At 44.9% G+C, this 24,620-nt stretch overlaps 1 protein-coding gene across 1 annotated transcript; it reads right to left on the minus strand.

Moving 5' to 3' along the window:
* Positions 1 to 20,251: 20,251 nt before the first annotated feature.
* Positions 20,252 to 23,261, minus strand: FGF4 (fibroblast growth factor 4). The gene is made up of 3 exons (XM_051777166.1): positions 22,955 to 23,261; positions 22,155 to 22,258; positions 20,252 to 20,431 (listed from the first exon to the last, which is right to left on the minus strand). Exons 1-3 carry the CDS (start codon positions 23,259 to 23,261, stop codon positions 20,255 to 20,257), a joined length of 588 nt encoding a protein of 195 aa, XP_051633126.1. The 3' UTR covers positions 20,252 to 20,254.
* Positions 23,262 to 24,620: the final 1,359 nt, after the last annotated feature.

The raw sequence follows: 24,620 nt of genomic DNA on the forward strand, positions 1-24,620 counted from the left end.
CCTGCCACAATTAATTCAGAATTTAAACTGTTTCAGACTATTTCCAGAGCAGGGCATAGCCCTGTGTGGGCACCAAGGTTTCAATCAACAGCAAAGGCTTCCTGAGACCCCTCTATTGCTCTTTGTCAGAGGTCTCTGGCAGATAAACCTGCCCCAAAACAGCTGCTGATGGCTGCCACTGCAGCCTCACTCTGCTGAAGAGCTGCTTTTGCCCTTTTTCCACTCTCTTGACTAACAGGACATGCATCACCATCAGTGTGGTTTGGGCTCAGTTGGGCAGATGTGCCATTGATTGCATAATATAATAGAAGGAGCTAGCCAATACTAATGACATAAAGAGCAACAGAACTGTGAATGGGCCCTGCACAAACCCTTCCAAGTTATGGCTGCAGGGGCAATACCAGCAACCCATTCTCAAAAAAACATAAACTCTAAATTTACTTTTCCCTCCAACACACACAGAGACAGCAAGGACAACCCTTTGCACCATCATGGCAAACAGCAGTGATGTAAAACCCCGCTGATTAACCATTCACACCAAGTGCCTGACTTACATTTCCATTAGAGCTGCACTTCAACTCTTGGTTTCCTGAGAAAGGTAGTGACAGACACACCAACTACAGCTTTTGCTGGTAATTTATAACCCTTTGCTACCTGAGTCCCATCTGCCCTGCCATTAGGAGGTTTTCCAGTTAGGTTGTCCAGTCACCACTGTGCACTGAAGCAGATTTTGCTATTTGCTCAATGGTTCATCATGGGTACCTTGTATTTCAGTCTGACTTCACCACATGAAATATTAATTAATATTACATATTAATATATAATAGGAAGTTAATGATCAGAATAATGTATTTAATATTTTGTTAAGAAAAGGAGCCAAGGCCCAATTTTGCCTTCCATGGGAACAGTCAGACATTTGGCAACAAATTGTTGGTAGCAAATTATTAGGGCGTCAATTTAATATTTATATTTTGGTCCCATTAAGGCCTCATAAGAATGGAGGCTCCATTTTGCCTCACGTGTTCTGTGCATGCACAAAGAGATGAGGATGTTTTCCCTTTCTAGCACAACGATGCACAATGAGTGGATTCTCTAGTCCCCCAGCCTGCACATTTATTCCTCGAGAGCTTTGCCCCCCTTGACGGCTGGGAACATGCAGGGCTACAGCTTTTCCAATTTTAGATCAATGAGCCACACAGCAAAGAGCCTGGAGTTGGCAGGTCCTCCGCATTCATCTGAATGAAATGAAAGGGAGCTCAGTCCTTGGCTCCAGTTTTCTGTCACTCCATTGTCATTCAACAAAACGGACCAAAGAGAAAAGCGATCAATCCATAAACTCGTGAAGCCTCAGTCTCCAGCTGTCATCAGCTTTGAGCTCCCTCCACTGATCTTATCTGCTGCAGAGTGATTGAAAGTAATTTGTTTTGGTTGAAAGTAATTTGTTTTGGAGAGTAATTAGATTATCTCTTGGGGGGCTTCCTACCTGGTGACCCAGTGTTTCTCCTTGGCTTGCTGCTCATTAACATCAATTACCATAGAGACACTCTTCAAAGGAAGGCTTGCACTGCCCAGGGTGGGCAACCTATTAAGAAATATGCTTCTCATTCCTGCTAGGAGATAATAAACCTTCTGATGTCAAACAATTATTCGTGGGTCAGACATGCACGATCTCACTGGGGCTTAAGCCTTTCATTTGCCATCCAGTGTGAAATGCTTAGTAATTAGGAAATGAGCTGGATCTTTCTATAACGGTGTATATTGAATAGAACAGGCTCAAGCAAACTGCTGTGTAATATCTGGGAGCATTTCCTAACACTGGGTGCATATTCCACAGTGCAGAGGTACTGAGATGTCAAATAAAGTGCATCTCTGTAGGGGAAAGTGCAGGGAGGCTCAAAAGTTCATACCTGGTTCTTGTCCCTGGAATCGACTCTTTTTAATTGAGACAATTTATATGGTTATGGATATGACAGAGCACTGATAAGCATCATAATAAAACCAGTATCTCTTTTTTCTGCAATAATGAGAGTGCTGAGTCGTGTCCTGACTGGGACATTTACTGGTAGTGATTACATCATTACTACTGTGCCATCCTACAGAACAACACAAAATAAAGAAAAACCAAAATGAGCCAGCTTTTGAACCACTTCTCATTTCAGACACAGCGAATCTGAATAATAAATCACCCTGGTTATGCACTCATTTGGAAAGATTCAGTCTAAAGTTTTCCCGTGTTACATCTGACTTTTGTGCTGCTCAGGCAGTAGAAAAAGGCTACAGAGGGAGCAGGAATTACCCCTAAAGGTAAGTTTTGGTTGTGTAGAGGTCGTGTAGAAGCTCAGGTGTCAACAAATGCCCCCAGGCTGGCACTGGGCATATGCAGGATAAGCTGGGCTTGAGCACAGGGAAACTGGGGAAGAAATGTGATGAAAACATCCTTATTCTGCAGCTGTTCATGTTCACCTGGTCCACAGGGAGAGGAGTTTAAGTTGGGACAGGCTGAGTCACGATGGAAGGGAATCATTGGCAGTGTAGTCATCAAAACACGCCCCGCTAGGTGATTCTGGCTCTCAAGCTTTAAACATGTCCTACAAGATCTCTAAATCTCTTCTCTGAAGAGCTGCTAAATGCAAACATCTGAAGTAAATAGCTGCCTTTTTTTTTTTTCTTCATTTGTCTTGTTTGAGTAATTAGGTCATTATATCTGAAAGTGATTGTTTCATGCATGCCAAGAGGGAAGAATGAAGACCTTTGACGAATCCAGCCAGCAGCATGTAAATGTGGGGAAGGAATGCAGAGGCAAATGAATGACCTTTCTGAAGCAGAATTTCTCCGTGCACCACCATTTTTATCCACATTAAAGCCACTTAATGCGTTTACTTTTTCCTGCTGTGTATATTCCAGTTGATTCTTCAGTGCTTCCTTTTCCTAATATGACACACATTGTCCAAATTGTTCTTTAAATAGGCTTCTGTGGGCTTGTTTATGAGCAGTGGCTGCTCGTATGGAGCTAAACATTTCCTCTTCCCATAGTTTTCAAGGAGTTCTTAAAACTTATGTATTTTATCAGATTGATAAAATGCTGAGCTACGAAAGGCCTGTAGCCACCTCCCCAGCCCCTACACATTAAGATAAATGTAGATAAAAATGTCAACTGGTTTTATTACTCACGATGGTGCTAGTTAAAAAATAGAAGACAAGGACTAAAAATGGGAAATATTTTGTTTCCCAGGACTGATCCTCACAGGTGAGAGGGGGTTGACTCCTTCCTCTGAGCTGCTCATGTCAGTGACTGCGGGATGTTACCCCACGGCCCGGTGGAAACTGGGTCGACTCTGTGGCACTCACGTCATAAATCAAGCTGAGTAAAAGCAAAGAAACTAGAAATACCCTGAGAAGACTGACAGTGATTTTGTTTTGCAGGGCTTACCTTGGAGCCCAGGGTGGGAGGAGAGCTGCTGTGCCTGTGAGCATCTTCCCCAGAGCACACAGATGCTGCTCCTTGGCAGAGGGAGGGTGCCCTGACCCCGGTGATATGCTCAGGTGACCTTGGCATCCTGTCTTCTTCCAGTGGGAAGCAAAATTCAGTCTTTCAGCATCGAGGCTGGTTGTGAGGGCGAGGATGCCACAGGAAAATGAAGGTATCTCACCTTGGTCTGGAAGGTTTGGTAGTAGGGAAGAGGAGCAGGTGGCTGAATGAGTTTTAGCCCACCTGTGTCTTTTCAGGTGCACCTTCTGTTTGGAGTTGTACACATCTGTAAACCCCACCTTCCATTAACTGTGGTGATTTAGAAGAAAATAAATTCAGATTACGAGATCTCTGTGTGTGCGTGTGTTCAGTGAAAAAAAGCTCTGTTTATGGCAGCATTTAAGCTTGAGTCAGGGTAAGTGGTTTGAGGGAAAACTGATGTCCCTCCTTGCTAAGCTTCAGTTTGCCTTTAGGAGTAAGCAGTATCAGAGCATTTGGAATAAGCCAAACCTGGATATGTGCTCAGTGAAGTGCCCTGACCTGCTCATGGCCATTCAGTCCATGGCATCTGATTAGACTTTACCTGAAGCAGCTCCCTTGAGCAATGTCCAGTGTGGGTCCTCAGCACCCAGGGACAATTATGGGACAGTTCAGGATATTCATACCATTTTCTGTTTTCTTAAATAAATACTTTTCTTTTTTTCTGTGCATGTTCCAGCAATTCCAAATCTTGACATGGCATCTGACCAACTCTACTGCAGATTTCACTTATTTGCTCAGCAGAAAACGTGGTGATGTTTTATTATGCACTTCAGATGCTTTGACTCTGTCCTTCATATCCCAGCTCCCTGTCCTTCCAGCTTAGGCTGATGGAGTGAGGAGTGTGAACCAAACTGTGGTGAATTCTTGCACCTGAGCTTTTATATCAGTCTCCCTCCTCTTGATGTGGGCTGATACCTGTTTACAAGGTGATTTCTACCTCCTTGTTCTCAAGTTTCTGAAGTGTAGGTCTAAGGAATTACGGAGGGGATTAACACTGTCTTCTTATTTACTGGTGGGAAAGCTATCAAGGTAGTGATGCAAAGCAGGCTTCTGGTAAAAATTCCCAAAACATGGATTGAAAGAGAAGAAGCCTGTGGAAAAAAACCCTCTGAATTTCCTTTTGGAAAAATTGCATTTTTCCCAGCCATAAAATTGCAAACTGCACAAAGTCTTAATGGGGAAATGAGGCAGGTTACATATCTCAGGAATATTGTGGGCAGGTGGCTCAAAGTTTGGGGATTTTTTTTTTTTTCTGGTACTATGGGAGATCAGATCAGAGTTTAAGGAATGAACCTCCTATCTGGAATGCAATGGAGCAAGTAGGAGTTAATTCTGAAATTATTTTCTCATCCACGGTACCACAGGACAAGAACATTTCTTCATAGTTTTGTTAAACCTCATGTGGGTTTTGTTAAGGCTCCCATGGGTCTTAAACCTCCTGTCTACAGAAACCCTCTGTCCCTTCTTCATTATCTGCTGCAGTAACGTTAGAAAGGAAGAGATGGATAAAGTGATCTAGAGATATCCATTCAGATTTTTTAATCCACTGAATTATTGACCACTACAAATGTAACCACCAAGTCATTTTCTGTGCACACTGTGGAGGAAAGATACTGTTTGTGTGGATGGTTAATCAGGAACACTTCAGAAGCACAGCTCTGAGCCATTTCTGAACATGCAGGTTACTCACCCCAGGCAGAAATGCAGGGTATGAATAAGGGATCCACTTGTCCAGAAGGAAGGGAAATACCATGTATGTGCACATCCTAAATACAGAAATTTCAGCAGTTTTTCTCTTTGAGACAGGTGCCAATCACAAACCCTGGATTCGTATTACAAAGTGTCCACTGACTACTGTTTGCACAAGCAATCACGGCTTAATTAATTAGTCAATGTAATCAGCTCTCAGTGGGCACTTCACAAGGTCCCATTTGTCGCTGGGGTGGCACATTCAACCACCCTGAGCTAAGTGGTGACTTCTTAAGCCCCCGAAAGCAAAGTCACCAAACTACAAAACACCAAATGCAGTTGGTTTCTCAAATGCATGACGGTTTATCAGCTCGTTTCCCCTTCTTTGGAGACTTCAGCACTGGCCTTCTTCCAGCATTTCCAATTTGCCCCCACAGCTTTGCCCACCATACCCCTCAGCAGCTTTTCTGGCTCTGACTTTTCCCACTTCACACTGCTGGATAATGCTGTTCAATCCCCCACATGAACAGCAGGGCTGTGAGGAATCCTGGCCACAGGAGTCCTAGGAGAAGAAAATGGGATGCCAGCACCCTCTTTATTTGGCTGACACAGGGATCCTGGACTGGTTGGTTCATTAAAGGGGTGTTGCAAGATAGTGATTACAGGGGAAAGTTCAGCTGCTTTCCCTTTGAAATGCATAAAAGGTGGTGTTCAGGTAATGGTTTTGAAGGTTAGTCCTTTTGATGTCTGCAGGCTTTGCACTTGCACATCTGGAAGCCTGCACACCTTGCTACAAACAGACATCCCAGCTCTGCCTCCCAGCTGGCTCCACAAAAGGTCAGAGGGGTGCACATCACTTACAAATGCCACCCTTTTTTTTCCCCTCTTCCGTAGCTTTCTTCAAATTGTACGATGTTAACTTGCTTTGGTGATTGTTTAATTCATTTTCTTTTTTACTCACCTTCAAAGAATAAGCAATCTGGCCCCACAGACTTCACAGTGTTGCCACAGGAATGGCCAGGGACCAGCATTTCTTCTTGGAAGCTGATTCAGGCCCCAGTGAAGGCTTTGCTATGGTGCCAAGTGCCCCCATCCCACCATGAAAGAGCTGAGGATGTCCTGACCATCAAAGGAAATGTTTGGACATTTCCTTTGACATCAAAGCTCAGTTTGGACGTAAGTCTTACTAATTTCAGCCTCTCTAGCCTGGTGTTGAATTACCTTTTACCTCTAAATTCATGTTCAGACCATACAAAAAGTGACAAAATGTCACCATCATTCAAATACTGCTGTGTGGAAGCAATGCCTGTGGAAAACTTCTTTGTGCCACAGCTCAAAACCAAATATGCATGTTCTCACCCAGAAATGGGAGGAACCATCACTGCTTTTTGAAATACTTGGAAAAACATACCACTGCATTTGAGAGGCTGTTTGATTTAGAGAGTTGGTTGTGTCTTCCAGGTAAGTGGAAGAAATTTTGGGGCTTCGAGACTGCTGTGTTAAACGTAAGAGTTTACTCCACAGGACATAAAGACCAAGGATTTTCCAAATTCACAGCTTCCTTCCTTTCCAACTGGGTCTTTTGTTGGTTGAGCCATTTGATTTAGGGATTGGTTGGACCCAGAACCACGGTGTTTAACATCCTTCAAATATTTTGTCATAACTGGAAAAGTATATCTGGGGAGATTTGCATGGAATGGGTCAGATTGAAGATCAATTTAGTCCAGGGTCCTGCCAGTTTGGTGGTGGTTGGCTACAGGTATCTACAGAACAAGATAAATAGGAACATACAGAGTCATTCTTCAACCTTTGGCAATATTTCCTAGAGGGAGTTTTTGAAGTGAAGGTTGCAATCGCATTTTTCCATAATGGTTTTGAAAAAGGTGCCCAGTAGTGATTATTAACTGATTTCTAGTTTTAATGGTCTTTCCTTGAGCCCTTTTGAAAAGAGGCAACACATTTGCTCTCTTTCCTTCCTCTGATACTAAGGCTGGTGTAAGTACTGAGTTTCATATCCCAGTTATCAGTTCAATGGGCCCATATTTGAGCTCATCTAAGCTCTGATACCCTTGGGTCAATAGCAGCGTGGGTAACTACCCTGGTGGATTTGCCCCAGGACAGAAAAAAAAAAGAAAGTCCAATGGATGGACACTTATACAATAAAAACATTATTTACAGAAAGCTTTTAGACCAAACTGGCAAAATGTGTAGCAGCAATTCATCAGCTCATCTCTCTGTGGTACTCAGCGTGGTCTAAAACCTCCACCTAAGTAATACTTTTAATAGTTTTTTTACATTGTTCACCCATTGCATTTTTTTTTTAAATAAACACATAAATTAAGGAACCTCCCATTTTCTCTTTTAATTACTGAAACATGAGGCACAAGATAATGCTGCATCTCAAGGCAGCTTTTCAAACAGCCGGTCCCCGTCCAAGTCCATCGGTCCTCCCTCCCCTTCTCCTCCCCAGGAACACATTCCTGCAAAACTCCAGCTAAAGTGGCTTTGTTGTCCTCGGGGTGCCCTGCCAGCTCGCAGCCCATGCCATGACACAGCATTCCTCCTGCTTTGTTTTGGGCTGCTCCAGTTTGGAGCTGACATTTAACAGAACTGCATTAATGCCTCCCCAAGACAAGGCGCCTTGTTGAGCGCCGGTCGCTGAAGCTGCAAGTTTTAGGCACGGGCATGAGTGGGGTGTGCAGGCACGAATCCCAAAGGGGAGTTGCCCCCCTTCCTTGGGGGATGTATGGCTTGTTTTGCCATAGATCTTACACCCCTGAGGCAAAACCATTCCTCCTTGGAGACCAGGGAGTGCCATTTACCTTGGCAACTTCAGGCAGAGCGGGAAAGACTTTTCCAAGCTCTCTACAGACACCCATCGTGCACCTCTGAGAGGCTTGCACTGATTTTTTGGGACTGAAACGGGTAAACATATTCAGGACACGTGGGACAGGACCCATGTTGGGTGTATTTCCTTACCAGCACCTGATTCAGGGATTGACTTTTCACTGAAGCCAACAGAAAACTTCCCTACTCACCTCAGCACGCCCGAATCGGGGCTGCAACACAAAACACACATTTATGAAGCCTAAAACTCTCCCCTTGTTACTCAGTCGGTGCTGATACACCTTTAATTAGCAGCAAATGCTCTTCTAAAGCCATCACAGGAAAAAAATTTTCACAGCAAACCGTTCTCTCTGACAAAGGAGGCAGCTTTTGCTAATAGAGGCTTTTAGGTGTTGACTGGAAAGGAGAATTAAATAGTAAATGTTTGCTTTCTACTTAGCAAATGTCTGTCATAGCCCTGCTAAGTAGCCAGAAACAAATTATGTGTGAAACTCAGCATCCCTCTCCCTCTCTCTCTTTCTCTCTCCTGTGATTGATATTTGCTTATGCAGCCCAACTCTTTAATTTAATTAATGGGAATATGCTTATTTTACAAATTATAACCTTGTAATCTCCTTAGCAGGGGAAAAAAAAAAAAGAGCATTTTTACCACAAGTAATTCTTTGTTGCACATCATTTTATTACCAACACTGCTGTGGCCCTCTTTTCTTAAAAGCTATATTAGACTTTCTGATCATTTCCATTAAATTAGAAGCAGATTTTAGTCACATAAAATTTATGGGAAAGCCTCAAAGATACCCCGAAGTTGTTTATTATTAAACTGACTTCTACAATAGCTCGATTTTTTTAAGTGCTTTTGTCAAATATTAAATGAACTAGTATTGACTGATTTTAACTACTTTTTAACAAAATAGTTGGGTGGATTTGCTTCTAGTTTCACCATTTTGAACAAAATTGTGAACTTCACTGAAATTTCATAGATCCCCATGAATGGTAAAATAATGAATACATGTTGATAGCTAGCAGAGGTATTTTTAAGTCCATTTATCTATGTTTATAGACGTATTTGTAGAGCTGTGGCTGTTGTATTTTCTGTGATGCTTCAGCAGAACAACGTATAAAAAACCTGTTCTGGGTCTGCCCTAAGTGTGGGTTTATGATTGCCAGTTCATTCACTCTTCCCTTTTATCTGGAATATATCCTCCAGTGCACTCCCACCACCAACATAAAGAAATATTTTTATTGATGGTCACATGTAAAGGTAATTCTGCTAACTCAGCAACCTGTACAGGTGAGTGCCCTACTGTGCCCCTGGCAAACCTGCACAGCCAGTGGGATTTTCCACAGGAGCAAAGGGAAAGTAGGTTTGATGCTCCTATGAATACAATCAGAGCAAACTGGCAAGCAGATGCATATTTGCTTCCATGTTTTTCTTGATTAACTGTGGAAGAGTGCAAACAACGAATAAATGCAAATTTATACTGCGTCGTCTTCCAAAAATCTAATGGACAGAAACCTCAGATTTCTGTCACCAGGAGAAGGGAATATGTTAGTTTTCAATCTGCAGCTCTGGTACCCACATGAACACATACAAATTTTTATTAAATGCATATATAGTCCCTGTTTTTGCATCTGTTCACCCTTCTGTAAGAGCCACGAGGTGCTTACAGCAGAATATTGTCGTGACTATTAATCTCTAATTCAGTGTGGGCTGTTCAGTGACTGCACTGAATTATTACACCTTATTTGTTTTCTCTGATCTTTATGCAGAAGAGCATTAACTTGTTTAAAAACTGAGCTTTAAACTAATAGTGCAGAATATGCTTCCAAGCACATGGATTCCCTCCTCCTGCGAGGTCACTGCTTCACTCTCACCTGACTTGTACCTTTTTCAACCTGAAGAAGTTTTTGTTGATTTTTCAGCCTTTATTCACAAATTAACTATCCTTCTTTTCTGTTCCTCGTTTTGCTGGTTACCTGTGACTAAGAGTAAGACGAGGCTTAAAGGGTCCAAATTAAATCCTAGTGATAAATGGTAATTATTCTCCTAGAGTGGCTCAGGCATGGGAGGACTTTGTTCAGAAATGTGGCAATTGCAGTTTGATTTCTAATGTAAGCATTGCCATTGAGATACTTATTTGATAATAAAAACTGTAGAAGCCCAAGACTGAAATGAAATGTCTGAATTTGTAACTTCAGGAAGCATTTTGATAGACTTTCATCACAAAATAACCTTTGTGTTTTTGCTTAGTCCTTTAATCCGTATTTTGGGCTAAAATGTATTCCAAAATTATAGCATTTACTGAATAAGTCCTAATCTAGTACATCCTGAGGAATAATCATCTGGGGTACCTTATTCTGTGATGACACATTCTTTGCTATTTACTAACCATTAATCTAAAACATTGACTCCATGAATTATTTGCCAATGGTATTTTATGGCTATAATACCTATCATATAGTTTAAATTTTGTATATATGTATATATAAGTGCACATGTATATGTATTTAAAGGAAAAAATAGATAGCAACAATTAATTTAAAACAAATCACTGTCTTGGATGTGACTTGTGTTACTAGAATAAAGATTTGCAGAAGATGTTAAATTTCTGACCATCGAGGTCAAATACCTCCAGTTTATCTTACTATGTAATTTCTTGGGTTTCCATTTATAGGCCTGACTTCAGCAGTGTCTCTGCAATGAAATTCTTTCAAACACAATCACTATTTAACACAAAGCCACGTGAGATGGCCATCCAGAGAGATATCCTTCTGAACGAAAATACCCTTTGCTTTCATTATTCCATCAGGGCAGACCTTCTTTCCATGGCATAAGACTATCAGGGTTATATTTAGAACTTGCATAGCTCTATAAATACTTAAGTGCTTTTCCTTGACCATCCTAAGCACGCTGAAAACCCCTGTGCTGAAATGCCCACACCATGATTGCAAAAACAGATACAACCCAGTGAATCATATCTGATAACATATCAGAGAGAACAAAGGACCTGGGGTTTATGCTTTTCTGGCTGGCACAGACACTTGATGTTCTAATTCTCTTTCCATTATGGTCTGTGACTAGTACACCTTGCTCCTCGAGCCGGATGTGGTGAACTCTTCGCTGGCTGAGCTTGGCCAACCCTCAGACGTGGGGAGAGAAAATGCAGAGGACTGAGGGAAAGTCCTCTGTGGGCCAAAATAAAACATAGGCAAGTGAGAAGTTCTGTGCTGAGCTGAAAGGGAGGCTGAACTTAATGAAGATGTAAACTAAGGGCAGATCCTGACCAGAGCAGTAAGAGTTTTAAACTCAGAGAGGGTAGATCCAGACTAGATATGAGGAAGAATTTTTTGTATGATGAAGGTGGTTAAACTGTGGCACAGGTTACCCAGAGAGGCTGTAGGTGCCCTATCCCTGGAATCATTCAAGATCTGGTTGGACAGGGCCTTGAGGAACCTGATCTAGTCGAAGATGTCCCTGCTTATTGCAGGGGGGGGTTGGACTAGATGACCTCTTAAAGGTCTCTTCTAACCAAAACCATTCTATGATTCTGTGATTCTGCGACAATAAACCCACCCTGACAAGAGCATAGGAGGTAGTCCAGGCATATTAACATCTGCAGGAGCAAATCTGAGTCACAGGGTCAGATAATAGCACCAGTCACGTCCACGTTGGCAGGGTTTGCATCACTGCTCTTGTGACCTGTGCCAGCGGGCTCAGGCCTTGGTTAAACCTGGAGTGGTTTTGGCCTTAACACGATGCATATGGTCAGCAGAACAAAATCTGTTGAAAGGCCTCAAGGTAAAGAAAAAGGGTATAAAAAGTGGGAGAGGAAGAAAAGAGTAGAAAAAGCGGGAGAGAAAGGGAGGGTGATCGAAGGTAACGCTACCAGAAAAACATCAGAAAAGGCAGTAGAAAACCAAAAAAGGAGCATGAAAAGGCGCCACGACAGGATGATGTGGAAGGAGGAAGGGTGCTGGCTTGGATGGGGGATATTTCTGGACAGAAGCCTGCGAGGAGGAAGCTGGGCACAGGCAGGGCTCCGTGGGGAAAGGCAGTGCCAGTCACCCTGCCCTGGCAGAGGAGGAAGGTCAAAACCACGGGGGAAAAGCAACCGCGGTAATTTTCCTCTGGGGCTGTGGAAAAGGTGTAATAAACAGCAGCCGAAGTTAAGGCTGTTGGCAGGTCGTTCCTCGCCTATCCGTGCAGGCACGGCCGATCCCGGGGTCGTCGCTCGGCAGTAACCTCCGGGATCCAGCGCTCGTGCCCCGCAGGGATCAGCCCGCTTATCTCAGAGCTCGCCGGCAGGAAAGGCGCCGGCACGAAGGCGCTCTGGCTCCAGAGTGAGAGCGCACAGGTGAGATAGTGAGCTAACTGCCCGGGTTAATGTGTAAGCAGCTCCTCGCGGCCCGGCTCCTGCCTCCCAGCGGCATCAGGGCTCCTCGGAGCGGGATTCGGGATGGAAGGCGAGCGCTGCGGGGCTGGAACGCGCCCTTCCCTCACCAGGTGATGAGGAGCCGCTCTGCTGGTCGGAGTGGAGTGGTGTCCCTCCAGGAGGGAGAGCAGAGGGGTGCCCAGGCCTGGCAGAGCAGTGGTGCTCACCCCCAGACGGTGCCCACTGATTGTCCCGCTGGAGGACCAGGACGGGGCTTGCAGAGGAGCCACAGTCACTCTGGTGCTGGGTTTCAGTGCTGATGGTGGGCATGGGGAGGCACTGGAGCAGCCTTGGCTTGGGAGGCAGGAGCCCTGTGCAGGGCACCCATCCCCTTGCCCTGCTCGGCCACGGGCTGCTGTGAGCCAGCCTGGGCAACCCCCTCCCTGGGCAACCCCCTCCCTGGGCAGGGATCAGAGCGGGGACCCACTTCCCATCTGGCCAAGAGAAAGAGCTTGTAAGAGGTTTGTCCAGCAAAAGCTCCAAAATGTTCCTCGTGGATGAGCTCTGGAGCCTGCTGGGCAGCCGGAGGTGCACGGCTGGACATTTCTTCTGAACTTCTTTAACAAGATCCCCACAAGATTGGGGTCTGTCCCGTCCCTAAGGGATGCTCATCCTGCAGGTGGGACTCCCTTTCTTCTCACAAGCACCTCGGTGACATTAAACAGCTGTATTGGCCCCAGCCAGCACTACAAACACCTTTCTTGAAGGCACTGGAAGCAAACAGATGTAGCTGCAGAGATAATGAAAATGTATGTAAATAGTAGCTCCCCAGAAACCACCAAGTTTTACCAAGTGGCTTTGACACTTGCCAAACACCTTTAAGCTGATAAAGATCTGATTTGTACTTCAGAGGTAACCTGATTAGCAACCAATTTGAATCTGGAATATGTTAATTGGTACAAACATCACTAAATCACTTTCTTTAACCTATAAGAAGTAGTGTGAATGAACGATAGCGAAGGTCAACACAGCCTGAGGAGTCACAGGGAATGAGTAGTTCTATATTTACCCACAATAAAATACTATGATTGGTAATAAAATGTAATTGCATGTACACACACACAGTGACACTAGAAGGTACCCAAGGTCAACCCAACACTCAGAATTTAAGAAAAACTGAATTAAACCCACCTTTGTAGCTAAAATCCGGTCATGAACCACCTTTTTTTGTCAGGAGTCCTGCCCCTTTCTGTGCCCAGTACAGAGGGTGTTCAGTAAATGAGAATTTTGGTTTCATACAGCAGACTGACCCCACATTCTCACAAACCCAGAATCCCTGTCTCACAAATTTTGAATATATTAATGGATATATTTTGAACACTGTTTATAACAGCTTGAAAACAAGGAGCTGAAGCACAGAGATATTAGTGTCAAAAAGCTGAATTAATGTAAACTGTCCAGGTTCAAAGCTTCCTGTCATGGTATTTCAGAGTGCTTGTCATTACCTGGCATTTATATCCACCACACAGCTGCAGCTGAGGGATGTTTTGGGGGCTCATCATCTTCACCACTCTTCATAGTGTCTTGGTGGGTATTCAGGAGGGAAGGGCTGGACCTTGGGGTTGTTCAGCCTGGAGAAAAGAAGGCTCCAGGGAGACCTGAGAGCTCCTTCCAGTACTTTGAGGCACTACAGGAGAGAGGAACTTCAGACAGGGACATGCATAGGACCAGGGGGAATGGCTTTAAACGGAAAGAGGGCAGGTTTAAATTAGATATTGGGAAGAAATCCTTCCCTGTGAGGGTGGGGAGGCCCTGGCACAGGCTGCCCAGAGAAGTTGTGGCTGCCCCATCCCTGGAAGTGTCCAAGGCCAGGTTGGACAGGGCTTGGAGCAACCTGGGCTAGTGGAAGGTGTCCCTGCCCGTGGCATGGGGTTGGAACCGGATGATCTTTAAGGCCCCTTCCAACCCAAACCATTCCACAATTCTATGATTCAACGACCACTTATTGCACCATGTCACTGACATCTGCCCTGTTGGCAGAGGTGACGCCAACATCTGATTCTGCAGCAGGGCACTGAACTATTTTCTCCTCAAAAACATTCCATTCACTATCTAATTTCTGCCTCTGTAGCAAATCACAGAGGGAACCTTTTATCAAGTTCTGCCTTCATTTTACTTACTTGCTTCACTCCCAGCACAGGCCTGTTCAGGTTGCAGGTCCATCAGCAGTATTAGATTTTGCTGAGAAATGGTTCTCAGAATTCAGTGTGTCTTTAGCATGGAGAAGACATATCTGCTAGTACCGTGCCCAAAAGGGCATGCACCATTTTTTGGCATGCTTGCAAAAAGGTAAAAACAATCGTCCCTGGTTTTCAGAAACATTTGTTTGAATTTTATACATTTGTAAGCATCTATAAAGAGTCTTAAAAATCAATAAACAATCAGTGTGTTCTATAGACATAACAAATCAGTTTCTTTTTAATACAGAATCATAGAATGGTTTGGGGTGGAATGAACCTTAAAGCTTATCTGGTTACAACTCCTCTGCCATGGGCAGGGACACCTTCCACTAGCCCAGATTGCTCCAAGCCCCATCCAACCTGGCCTTGAAACTTATGCTAAAAGAAAACATATTTAGTATATATTTATATTAAGAAATTGTTTGCCTGAAGAGACCGACTGTAGACATTTCTTGGGTGATATTTTCAAGTAATCACTTTTTAAACCAATCAGTTTAGGGCAATATTTCCTGCCTGAAGTCTGTAAATCGTGACTTGGGCGCAGGAAGCTGAAATTGTGCTGTTCCCCCCTTTTGCAGGTTGTATTGGCTGAAAGCAGCTTGGTACTACAATTTTGCACTACCCCATCCATCCATTTTTAGATTATTTAGTGGAAGGACAACGGGGGGGGGGGGTGTTTTGTGGAGGTTTTCTCGTTGGTTTGGTTTTCCACGTTAAAAATCTGTTTTCCAAACACCAATTCTTTGTGTCGTATAAAGGGAGCTGCGGTGTTTCGGGGAATTCCTTTTAACTTCCACGCTGGAGTGGTTGCTAGTCATTATCAAAAGCCTCCCCAGCCCTTAACAGACTGTCTTTAATTGGCCACTTGCATGGTCAGTTAACAGGCTGTGGTGGAAACCAAGTGGCAAAGTGTGAACAACCGAATCTGGCCCTATAAACCCGGTGACCGCTCTGAAACCTGCGGCTATTTATACACGGGGCAGTGTTTTGTCATGCTGATTTTTATTAGCACAGATTAGACACAGACAACTTGGGAGATGTCACAGATGAGTCAGAAAATGTTAAGCACGGGCCATTTAAAAACATGCAAGCCTGCAAAGGAGGGATGGGGCTTGGGAGCCTTCTCTCCATCCTTCCCCCGGCAAACAAGGGCACGGCGCAGGGCCAGGCTGGCACTGCCCCTCCTCTGGTTATCCCACTGGCTGGATCATCCCTGGGTGGAGGGAAACGTGCCTGGCTTGCAGAACCTTTCCATCCTTAGGGAAGGTTTTTGGTTGTGTAAGGAATGTTTGGTAGATGGCAGGAACACTGGGCACGGCTGGAGCAGGGCAATGCTCCCGGCGATCTCAGAAATGCTGAACCAGGTGAGCTATCAGAGACTCTTTTTTTGGAGGGTTAAAATTAAGTTTCACCTTTAACGCATTTATTTTACTACCTCAAAAGGCAATGTGAGGAAAGCTCATCCCTGGAAGTGTTCAAAAAGCCAGGCTGGATGTGGCTTTGAGCAGCCTGGTCTAGTGGAAAGTGCCCCTGCCCATGGCAGGGGGGTTGGAACTAGATGGACTTTAAGACCCCTTCCAACCCAAACCATTCTGTGATTCTATGAAAGTTGACTTAGCAATGAAGCAAAAAAATGGGTGATGTCAGAGGAGGAGAGTTTCTCTGTAGTCCCCTGGGACATCTCAAGCTGCTCCCTCTGTGGTGGCAAGAGGCCTTTATATTTTTCTGTGGGTAGGACCCCATGTGCAGCACCAGTGCTCTTCTTGGTCCTACAAACCCGCAAAGCTACTGCTCTGAAATCTCACCTTCCTAAAAGCCAAGCCTGAGGATTTATCTCCAATCTTGAAATTATAATTGCATGTCTCCCGAGGCCGAAATAAATTTTCATCCCAGGTGACAACTTCTTGTTATAATTTTGGAAGTCCTGGCAGTGATAAATTTGTTTGTTCTTTTTACAACATTGTAAACAAAAGAAGCTAATTATGAAAAATTATTATGTCTGCATGCCTATTTATTCTGGCTCTATTCATAGCAGCATTAAATATGCTGCAGCTATACTTGTGCAGTTATAAAAACTCCACCTGTGCTACGTATTTATAGAGCCTATACAACTTTAGAGAGAAACTGTCCTTGTTCAGAGTGAGGGCACTTGGACATTCCCAGCTCATCTATCGCCTTCCCTTTTCTAGGAATAGAAAAAAAGAGCATCACTCAGTGGAAAATTAAGTGGAGAAGCCTCTATTTTGGGGTCTGGATTTTTGTTTTGTATGGCCCACCCTTAGCTGGAAAAACTCCCTTTGCTGTCAAGGTGTGGAAAATCAGACCAGAATATTGTCATTCCTATTAAGTGCCCCCTCCCTAATTGTAGGAAAGGGGTAGAACTGAAAGCACAGGGTTTGGGCACAGTGTGTGCACGTGTGTACAAGTGCGTGTATGAGCATTTATCAATAAAAGTCGTGCCAAAGAATCACAGGATCATTAAGGTTGGAAAAGACCTCCAAGATCATCGAGTCCACCCTTTGACCAGACACCAGCATGCCCACTAAACCATGTCACAAAGTGCCACATCCACTCATTTTTTTGAACATTTTCAGGGACAGTGACTCCACCACTTCCCTGTGGAGCTTTAACCACTCTTTCAGTGATGAAACTTTTCCTGATCTTGCCCTGTGGTGTGCTACACAGCACTTCATATTTCCACACACCTGTACTAGGGGTAATCACTAATTGCAAAAAGAGCCTGTCTCAAACCAAACAGGTGATCCTGCAGTCTCTTGCATCAGTGTGGTCACACTCCACAGAGCGAGCCAGCAGCACTCATTAAAGCCCAGACCAGGCAGTCAGGTTTGTCTGTAGTGTTAACAGCCAGCAACACAAACCCCAAAGCTGATTCGTGCCCCTGGCCGTTAATTTTAGATGCTGCAGGAGAAGCTGCCATCATGAATAACCAGGGAAATAATACAAGTCAGGACAGCAGCATGTGGCAGATGCAAGTGTGCATATCTGTTACTGAGCCCGTGGAGCTGGGCTTTCCTGGACCATTTCCAGCTCTGGCAGGGGGAACTTTAGCTGAGTAAGAAATCCAGGCTGTCAGTCGTGAAGTAGCTGGCAAAGGCACAAAGACTCCTTGGGCTTTGGGAAAGGGAAATAGCATTTTTTTTTTCCTGTCTTTCACTGCAGGATACGTTCCCTTATAAAGAGCTAAAATCAACACCAGGGTGTCATGCATTGTAAACGTGTATCATTTATTACGCATTTAAGTGTGCACAGCACATACACCACAGTCTTGAACAGCACCTGTATAAAACTACAGACAGATTCTGGTAAATGGTGAAAAGCTCATACCACGAAACATCGCCATCGAGGTTTTATCACAATATTTAAAAGTTACAACAACTACCTCTGAGCATATCTTGTGTGAGGCCGTTGGTTGTGGGTTTAATGAAGTGACAAAAGTGGAAAGTGACAAAGAAGAACCATTTCCCAGAGAGAATCTTTGGGGTCTGAGAGCTGGAACAAAATCATCAGTTGTCAGAGGTAGTGGTGATAATTACACAATGATTGCTCACATATAGAAAACACAGAAAGTACAGAAATCCCCCAATTTACAGGTAAAAATAAATCCTTAGGCATGACATTTCCTCTGCCTTGATTTGGCTTCCTTTTTTCTTAATTATTTTTGCTCGGACAGCATCTGCCTTAAGGTCTGGTCCTGGTCTGCTCTGATCTTACTGAACTTTGGTGAGTAGAGTTTGTCTTCAAGGTCATGTGTAAGCAGAGGATACAGGCAGGTCTATACCATTACAAAGGAACAAAGGCTTTTGTGTAGGAATGTAAAGAGGAAAAAGAAAAAAAAAAAAAGCTGAACTCAAATTTGTGTGTAGTCAGAAAAAATTAGTTTAGATGGGAAGATGATCTGTAAACATCCTCTAAGTCATCAAACATTGTGGTTAGTCCTGGTTCCCACTTAACTTTGTGATGCCCCAAAGATGAAGTATCTTATAAAGCAGGAAAAAAAAAAAAAAGAACAAAAAAGACAAATGAATCCTTTTAGTGATTCCCCCATAATGAAACCTGTCTTTTCCTTCATCACATTAGAGACACAAGTTACACTTGAAAAATATATAAAGAGAAATATAGGGTTACTTGATGACGATACAGTACTGCAGCCTGACAGCTGTCTGCAAATATTTTCACCATGATTACCCTTACTAAAAGTAAACCACTGGGTAAAGATAGCTCAAACGTGACAAGGCTCAAATAGGATGCAACCAACTCTATCCTGAATACTTTTGGCTACATATGGAAAAAAAGAGAGATTTGGGATTACGATTGTTCCCCCGGGCCCTCCTCCAGAACTGTGAGCCCAAGCAGGAAAGTGGGAACCTTCCTTCTGTGCAGAATTTGTTAGGAGACTGGCTTTGGGAGTTAGTGAGGTAGAAATTAATCAACTTCATCAGGGAATGAGACAGCAAAAAAAAAAAAAAAAAAAAGCAGCATATTTCTCCTTCCAAATACTGCAGCAAAAATAATAAATAGTACAAACCAACCTCGATTCCTTGTAATCAATCTAAATTCTCTCTGTGGAGCTCGTGCTCACTAGAAACCAGCAAATGCTTTTGCCTTCTAAAAACTTACGGGTATTACAGAGTTCCCCAAACTTTGAAAAATGAAGGTAGTCTCTGAATTTGATTTGAATGAAGTTAAACTGGTTCACTGTAGTTCCACAGTGCATTTTTGGGGGGAGGGACAGACACGTTATTTTTTAGCCTTACGCCAAGCAATTGTATCACTAAGGGCCAAAAAAGGTGGTTTGCCTAAATAGACAAACCCAGCCCCAATCCTGCCGAGCTGCCAGAGGTGCTTGAGCCTCTCCACTGAGAAGAGGGACTGCAGGAAAGTTCAAAGTTCAGCGCTGGCAGATCTAAAAACAGATTCGTGGGGCGGCTCTCCAGCCCCGCGCTCTCCGCACCGCGGTAAACCGATCCCGCTCCAATTAAATAGCAACGCGGCACAAAGGAGCTCAGGCATTGTGTGTGGCTCCACACTGGCATCCCACTCCTTCTTGGAGGCCAAGAGCTTCTCTGGGAGTCACGGGGGAGGTTTGGAAGGCACGCAGAGGAGAACAAAGCCACCGTAACAAACGAACGAACAAACAAACAAACATACAAACACGTGGACGACAGCAGGCACCCTACAACACACAAACAGTGCAAAACGTTGGAAGAGAGAGGAATTGGATGTCACCTGGCTTAGGACACGGAGTAGCAGCACACCTGTGATAACTTAGAAACGAATTAAATAAACCACAGAGCGGAAGTCTTCTACTAGTTGCACCGTGAAATGAAAAAGACCTTGGGTTGGAGGTTTGTTTTGCTTTCAGAAATAAAAAAAAAAAAAAAAGAAAAAAAAAAAAAAGAAAAATCGGAGCTATAAATAAATTTTGTGACAATATATACAGATTTAAATAATTAACTTAAATATCTTACACCTACTCTTGCATAAAACTCTCCAGTAAAAGTGCACCATGTTTCTTTTCCCCAAACGTGTTCTGCGTCTTCCCCTGTGCTGAGGTAGGTCTGAAGGGAGATGTCTCAGATTCTAGGAAGAAAGTGTGTCACTGTCATTGTGGGAGATACTTTATTGCCTTTCTTTGTTCTTCCATTTTTGCTCAGGGCTATGTACATCCCGGGATAAATCCTGGATTCGTAGGCATTGTAGTTGTTTGGCAGGAGAATCTCTTTGAATTTGCACTCGTCATTGAAATGGGTCTGAAATGAAAAGGAAAGAATGAGAGGGAAGGAATTTTAAACATCAGGTGTGGAAATATTCTTGCTACCAGGTGTAGGAGGTGTGTTGTGGGGATATCTGCAGGTGAGTCCCCCCTTCTTAGTAACCTTTTGAAGTGGTCTCTGAAGCTTCAAACAGGGCTCAGGAATCAGAGGATCATTAGGGATGCTGTGCCCAGGCCAGGCACGTACACCTGAAGCTGGGAAGGACAGCAGGAGCCCTGTCCCTGGGAGGGACAGGGGTTAACAGAGCTGAGGTGGGTAAGGCCCAAGCTCAGTTCTGCAGCACTGCTCATCTAATTGCTCAGTGGTTGTCCCACCAGCAGTAAATTGCCTGAGAGGCTTCAGAAAAGTCTGAATTAGACCAGCACTTTCTCATGCTGCTTGAGGAGAAAAGAGGCATTTTAAAGGCACTCAGCATGGACAGTATTTTTCGCTTCTTAAAGTTTAAAACTGAAGGAAGGGTTTGGGCAACTTGAGTTAATGGCTCAGGAAAACAGAGCTGCAACACCAGCCTTTCAGTGATGAGGTTTCGTTTGCAAGCGAGTACAAAGGGGGACAGGTGTTACAAGTGTGTTATCTGGAGAGGAACAAGTGAACTCATCTCTTACTACTGGGTAAAAGCCAAGGGATTTGCAAGAGAGGTCTCAGCCTGCCAAGCTGAACACAGGACTGGAGATTTCTTTATCCAGGACACCAAAGCAGCAGTATCCCTAAGAAATGATGCAACGGAAGTTCTGGCACTTGGGTGACTGATTCTGTCTGGCTTTTATGTAAGTTAAAATCCTCTGTAACAGGACTGATGCCCTGGAAAAGGATCCTGGATGCTTCATGTCTTCATGTGAAAATGCCTTAGTCACCTCTGACATAGTCTGGCTCTTCCTCAGTCTGAGCTCCTTCAAAAAATACTTTGGAAACACGACATAGAAAATTCACGGGTAAGGAAGGAGACCCAGGAACTCGAGTTTGAAATTGTGCTGGTCACAGTAACTTACACAGAGGTGAACTCAAAAGCAGGAGGAAAGCTCAGCATGGACAAAGATATGCCCTGTCCACCTCAAATATATTTTATAAGAAGTCTCTATCTTTTCCAAAGATTCAGTGTAAAAAAAGATCTGTGTTGTCTCCTAATAGATCTTTCTTCCTATAAATCAAGATCAAACCCCAAGGATGGTGAACTGTCATGGGAACAGACTCTCTCTCTTCACGAGCATCAGCAAAGAGTGATCAATAGGTATGTGACAGTCACTGATTCATCACATCAGAAAGGGTCACTTGTGAGGGCCTGGCTTATCACAAGTCCAAGTGCCCTCTGAGAGATGGAGTAAGCGATTGCCCAACCTGCCTAGGGCTGTTTGTACTTACCAGAAACACATGGCCTGAGGCTAGCTTGTGGTCTTGCCACACAAATGGCTACTCTGTTGGTCTATGTGGTAGGCAAGATGGGTAATCATAGCTGGGTGACTGCAGTTTTTGTGTGAGAACCAAAGAAGTGTCATGCAAAAAAGGGGGGTTCACTTCAAAACCTCAGCAAGCAGCACAAGTGGGCAGGACGCCTTCTGTTGGCAAGGCAGACAGGGCTGCTCTGCATTGCCCGACCCAGGAGAGGCAAGGATGGGGTTTGGGCAGCTTTTAGCACCGTGCACACGTGTCACCCCAGCTGACAACAGTCCCCTCCCCAGGCGCACACTCGGTGGCTACTTACAGATCCATAGAGTTTGCCTTTGCTGTTCATGGCCACGAAGAGTCCGCTCCTAACACCAAATATGCTCACCACTCCTCTCTCCACGGGAGAAATTTCCAGCAGACCTACAGAGGAGACACAGGAATCAGGGGGACAAAGGGGTACGCCCTGGAGCGTGGGGTGACAGCGCTGCACTCACCCACAGGCTCCCATCCCTGCTGTGGGTGGCCACAGAACCCCAGCCTCGTGTGCTCCACGTGCTGCCCTATGCCCCACGCTGGGACCTCTCCTCTTTTAGCCAAGTATCTATTTTTAATTCGCCCCCCAGGCATTCTCTCGTGTAGACAAAGGTTAAAATAAGCCAAGAGCGTGCTCAGGGCAAAATGAAACATTTGTCATCGCGCAGCTTACATCCCCCCCCCCCCCCCTCCGCCCTCCCGCACCTTATTGTTTCAGTTGGCTATCAGAGCCACGGGGTTAAGCCCCCCAGCAGATGCTTCTCCGAGTTTTTGGGGGAGAGCCGGGTTCGCTCAGATGCGGAGGCAACCCCGCGACACCTGATGCGGCACCGAGGGATCCCCCCCTCCCTCAACCCGGAGCGCCCCGTGGGCTCAGCCGCTGGCCCCGCCGCCCTCGGGGGAGACGCAGCGCCGGCAGGACTTTTTAGGGAACTCTGCCAGGCAACCCACCCTCCTCTGGGGGACAAACCACTCCCCGGGGCAGGTGAGACGCCCCCGCGACCGCGGATCTGCCCGGAGGGCAGATCCGCGGTCGCGGGGGCGCCTCACCTGCCCCGTCCGCGGTCGGCACCGCCGTCTTACTGTATCGATTCTCGCTGTGAATCCCATCGATCCGGCCGTCGGGGAGGACCTGGATGTGGAAGCCGATGCCCACGTTGCAGTAGAGGCGGCGGAGGCGTTTGATGCCCAGGAGGTAGTCGCCGTCGCGGGCGGCATCGCGGCGCTCGGCCGGGAGGCGAGCGACGGAGCGGGCGAAAAGAGCCGCGTCCCAGCGGCGCTGGCGGGGCCCGGCGGGGAGGCGACCCGGGGGCGACCGGGCACGCACCGCCCCTGGCCACAGCAGCCCCAGGAGCAGCGCCGGCAGCAGCAGCGCCGCGGGGAGAGGCATCCCGGCTTTAAGGGGGGGTAGCCACGGGCCGGTCGGCTCCGAAAATGCGCGCTCGCCACCCTCTCTTCTTTTCCCCCCGCGCACCCCCCCCCCCCCACTTTATGGTGAGGTCGAAGACTTGGGAGGGTGTGGGGGAAAAAGGAAAAAAAAAAAAAGGAGAAAAAGAAAAGCGACAAAAAGCCAAACAGAAAAAAAAAAAAAAAAAAGAAATTAAAGAAAATAAAAAGAAAAAAAAAAAAACAACCGGGGGGGGAAAGGAGGGAGCTTAGTGGTCAGTCCCCCGAGGATCTGCGGTTTCCCTGGGCTGGCTGCATGGAGAGGAAATCCCGGGAGCAAGAGCTTCTGAACTTGATCTCAACTCCAGGAGTCTTGTCTGAAGTGCTGATCTTCTTCTATAGCTGCTCAGCCATAGCGCTTTAGCCCTAGCCACGATATTTATATATCCATGTGCGTTGGTACCTATTACATCACCACCTACTGCTGTCTGCTGCAGCCCTCCGGTTTAGCTGAAAGTCAAATTATCACCCTTAGATGCTTAACAACTCCGAAGCGTCTTGAAGGGAAAGGGTGAGCAGCGCTGGTGCTAAACAAGACGGACAGCACAGACTTTTAAGAAGAAAAGGTCATATTTTACGTTCATCACAGCAGCTTCCTTCCTTCTTTCTTTCTTTCTTTCTTTCCTTCTTTTTCCTTCTTTTTCTTTCTTTTTCTTTCTTGTTTTTTTCTTGCTTTCTTTTTCTTTCTTTCTTCTCTTTCTTCCTGTCTTCCTTCTTTCTCTTTCCTTCTTTTTCTCTCCTTTCTTCTTTTCTCTTTGTATCTCTTTCCTTTATATTTTCCTCTTTCCTAAGTGCCTACAAATTCTAATGCAAGATACAAAAATCAGAGAATGCCCAGCACACTTTCTCCACAACACAGTGTATGACTTTATGTAAATCTGTGGAATTTCAGCTTTTGCTGTATCCAAGCGACATGGTTTACAGTTTGCTGGATGCAGAAAAATTCCCTTCATTAAAAGCCAAGATAGTTGTTGAATGGGAGATTTAAGAAATGAAAAATTAAAGAACTTGCAAAAAAAAAAATTAATAAAGGAAAGGACCAGAGTTTTAATAAAAAGGAGAACATTTTAAAGAGGCAGCTTGTCTCAAAAGTGGTAATAAAGTTTTTGATTCTAAATATCCCTTTAAGAAATCAGAAAGGAGAGCATTGCTCTGCAGTACCAGGCATGTGGAGCTCCCTCTTGGTCACTGTACTGACAGAAGCTGTAGTGACAAAAGTTTATTCCTGAGCTTAGAAGCTGCCCACTCATGCAAGTATTGCTGCACTTTCTAACGGTGTGGTTGTTTTTTAGTCTTTACTTAG

The sequence above is a fragment of the Manacus candei genome, unplaced genomic scaffold (assembly GCF_025592945.1).
Source record: "Manacus candei isolate 608988 ecotype Guabito, Panama unplaced genomic scaffold, ASM2559294v1 h1tg000009l, whole genome shotgun sequence".
In the NCBI taxonomy this organism is placed as follows: Eukaryota; Metazoa; Chordata; class Aves; order Passeriformes; family Pipridae; genus Manacus; species Manacus candei.

Excerpts from the sequence above, each read along its gene's own strand:
- FGF4 (XM_051777166.1), bottom strand. The coding sequence starts at position 23,261 with ATGCCTCTCCCCGCGGCGCTGCTGCTGCCGGCGCTGCTCCTGGGGCTG. Across the intron at positions 22,259-22,954 it reads TCACAGCGAGAATCGATACA|GTCTGCTGGAAATTTCTCCC; the intron begins GTAAGACGGCGG and ends TCTCCTCTGTAG. Across the intron at positions 20,432-22,154 it reads AAGGCAAACTCTATGGATCT|ACCCATTTCAATGACGAGTG; the intron begins GTAAGTAGCCAC and ends TTTTCATTTCAG.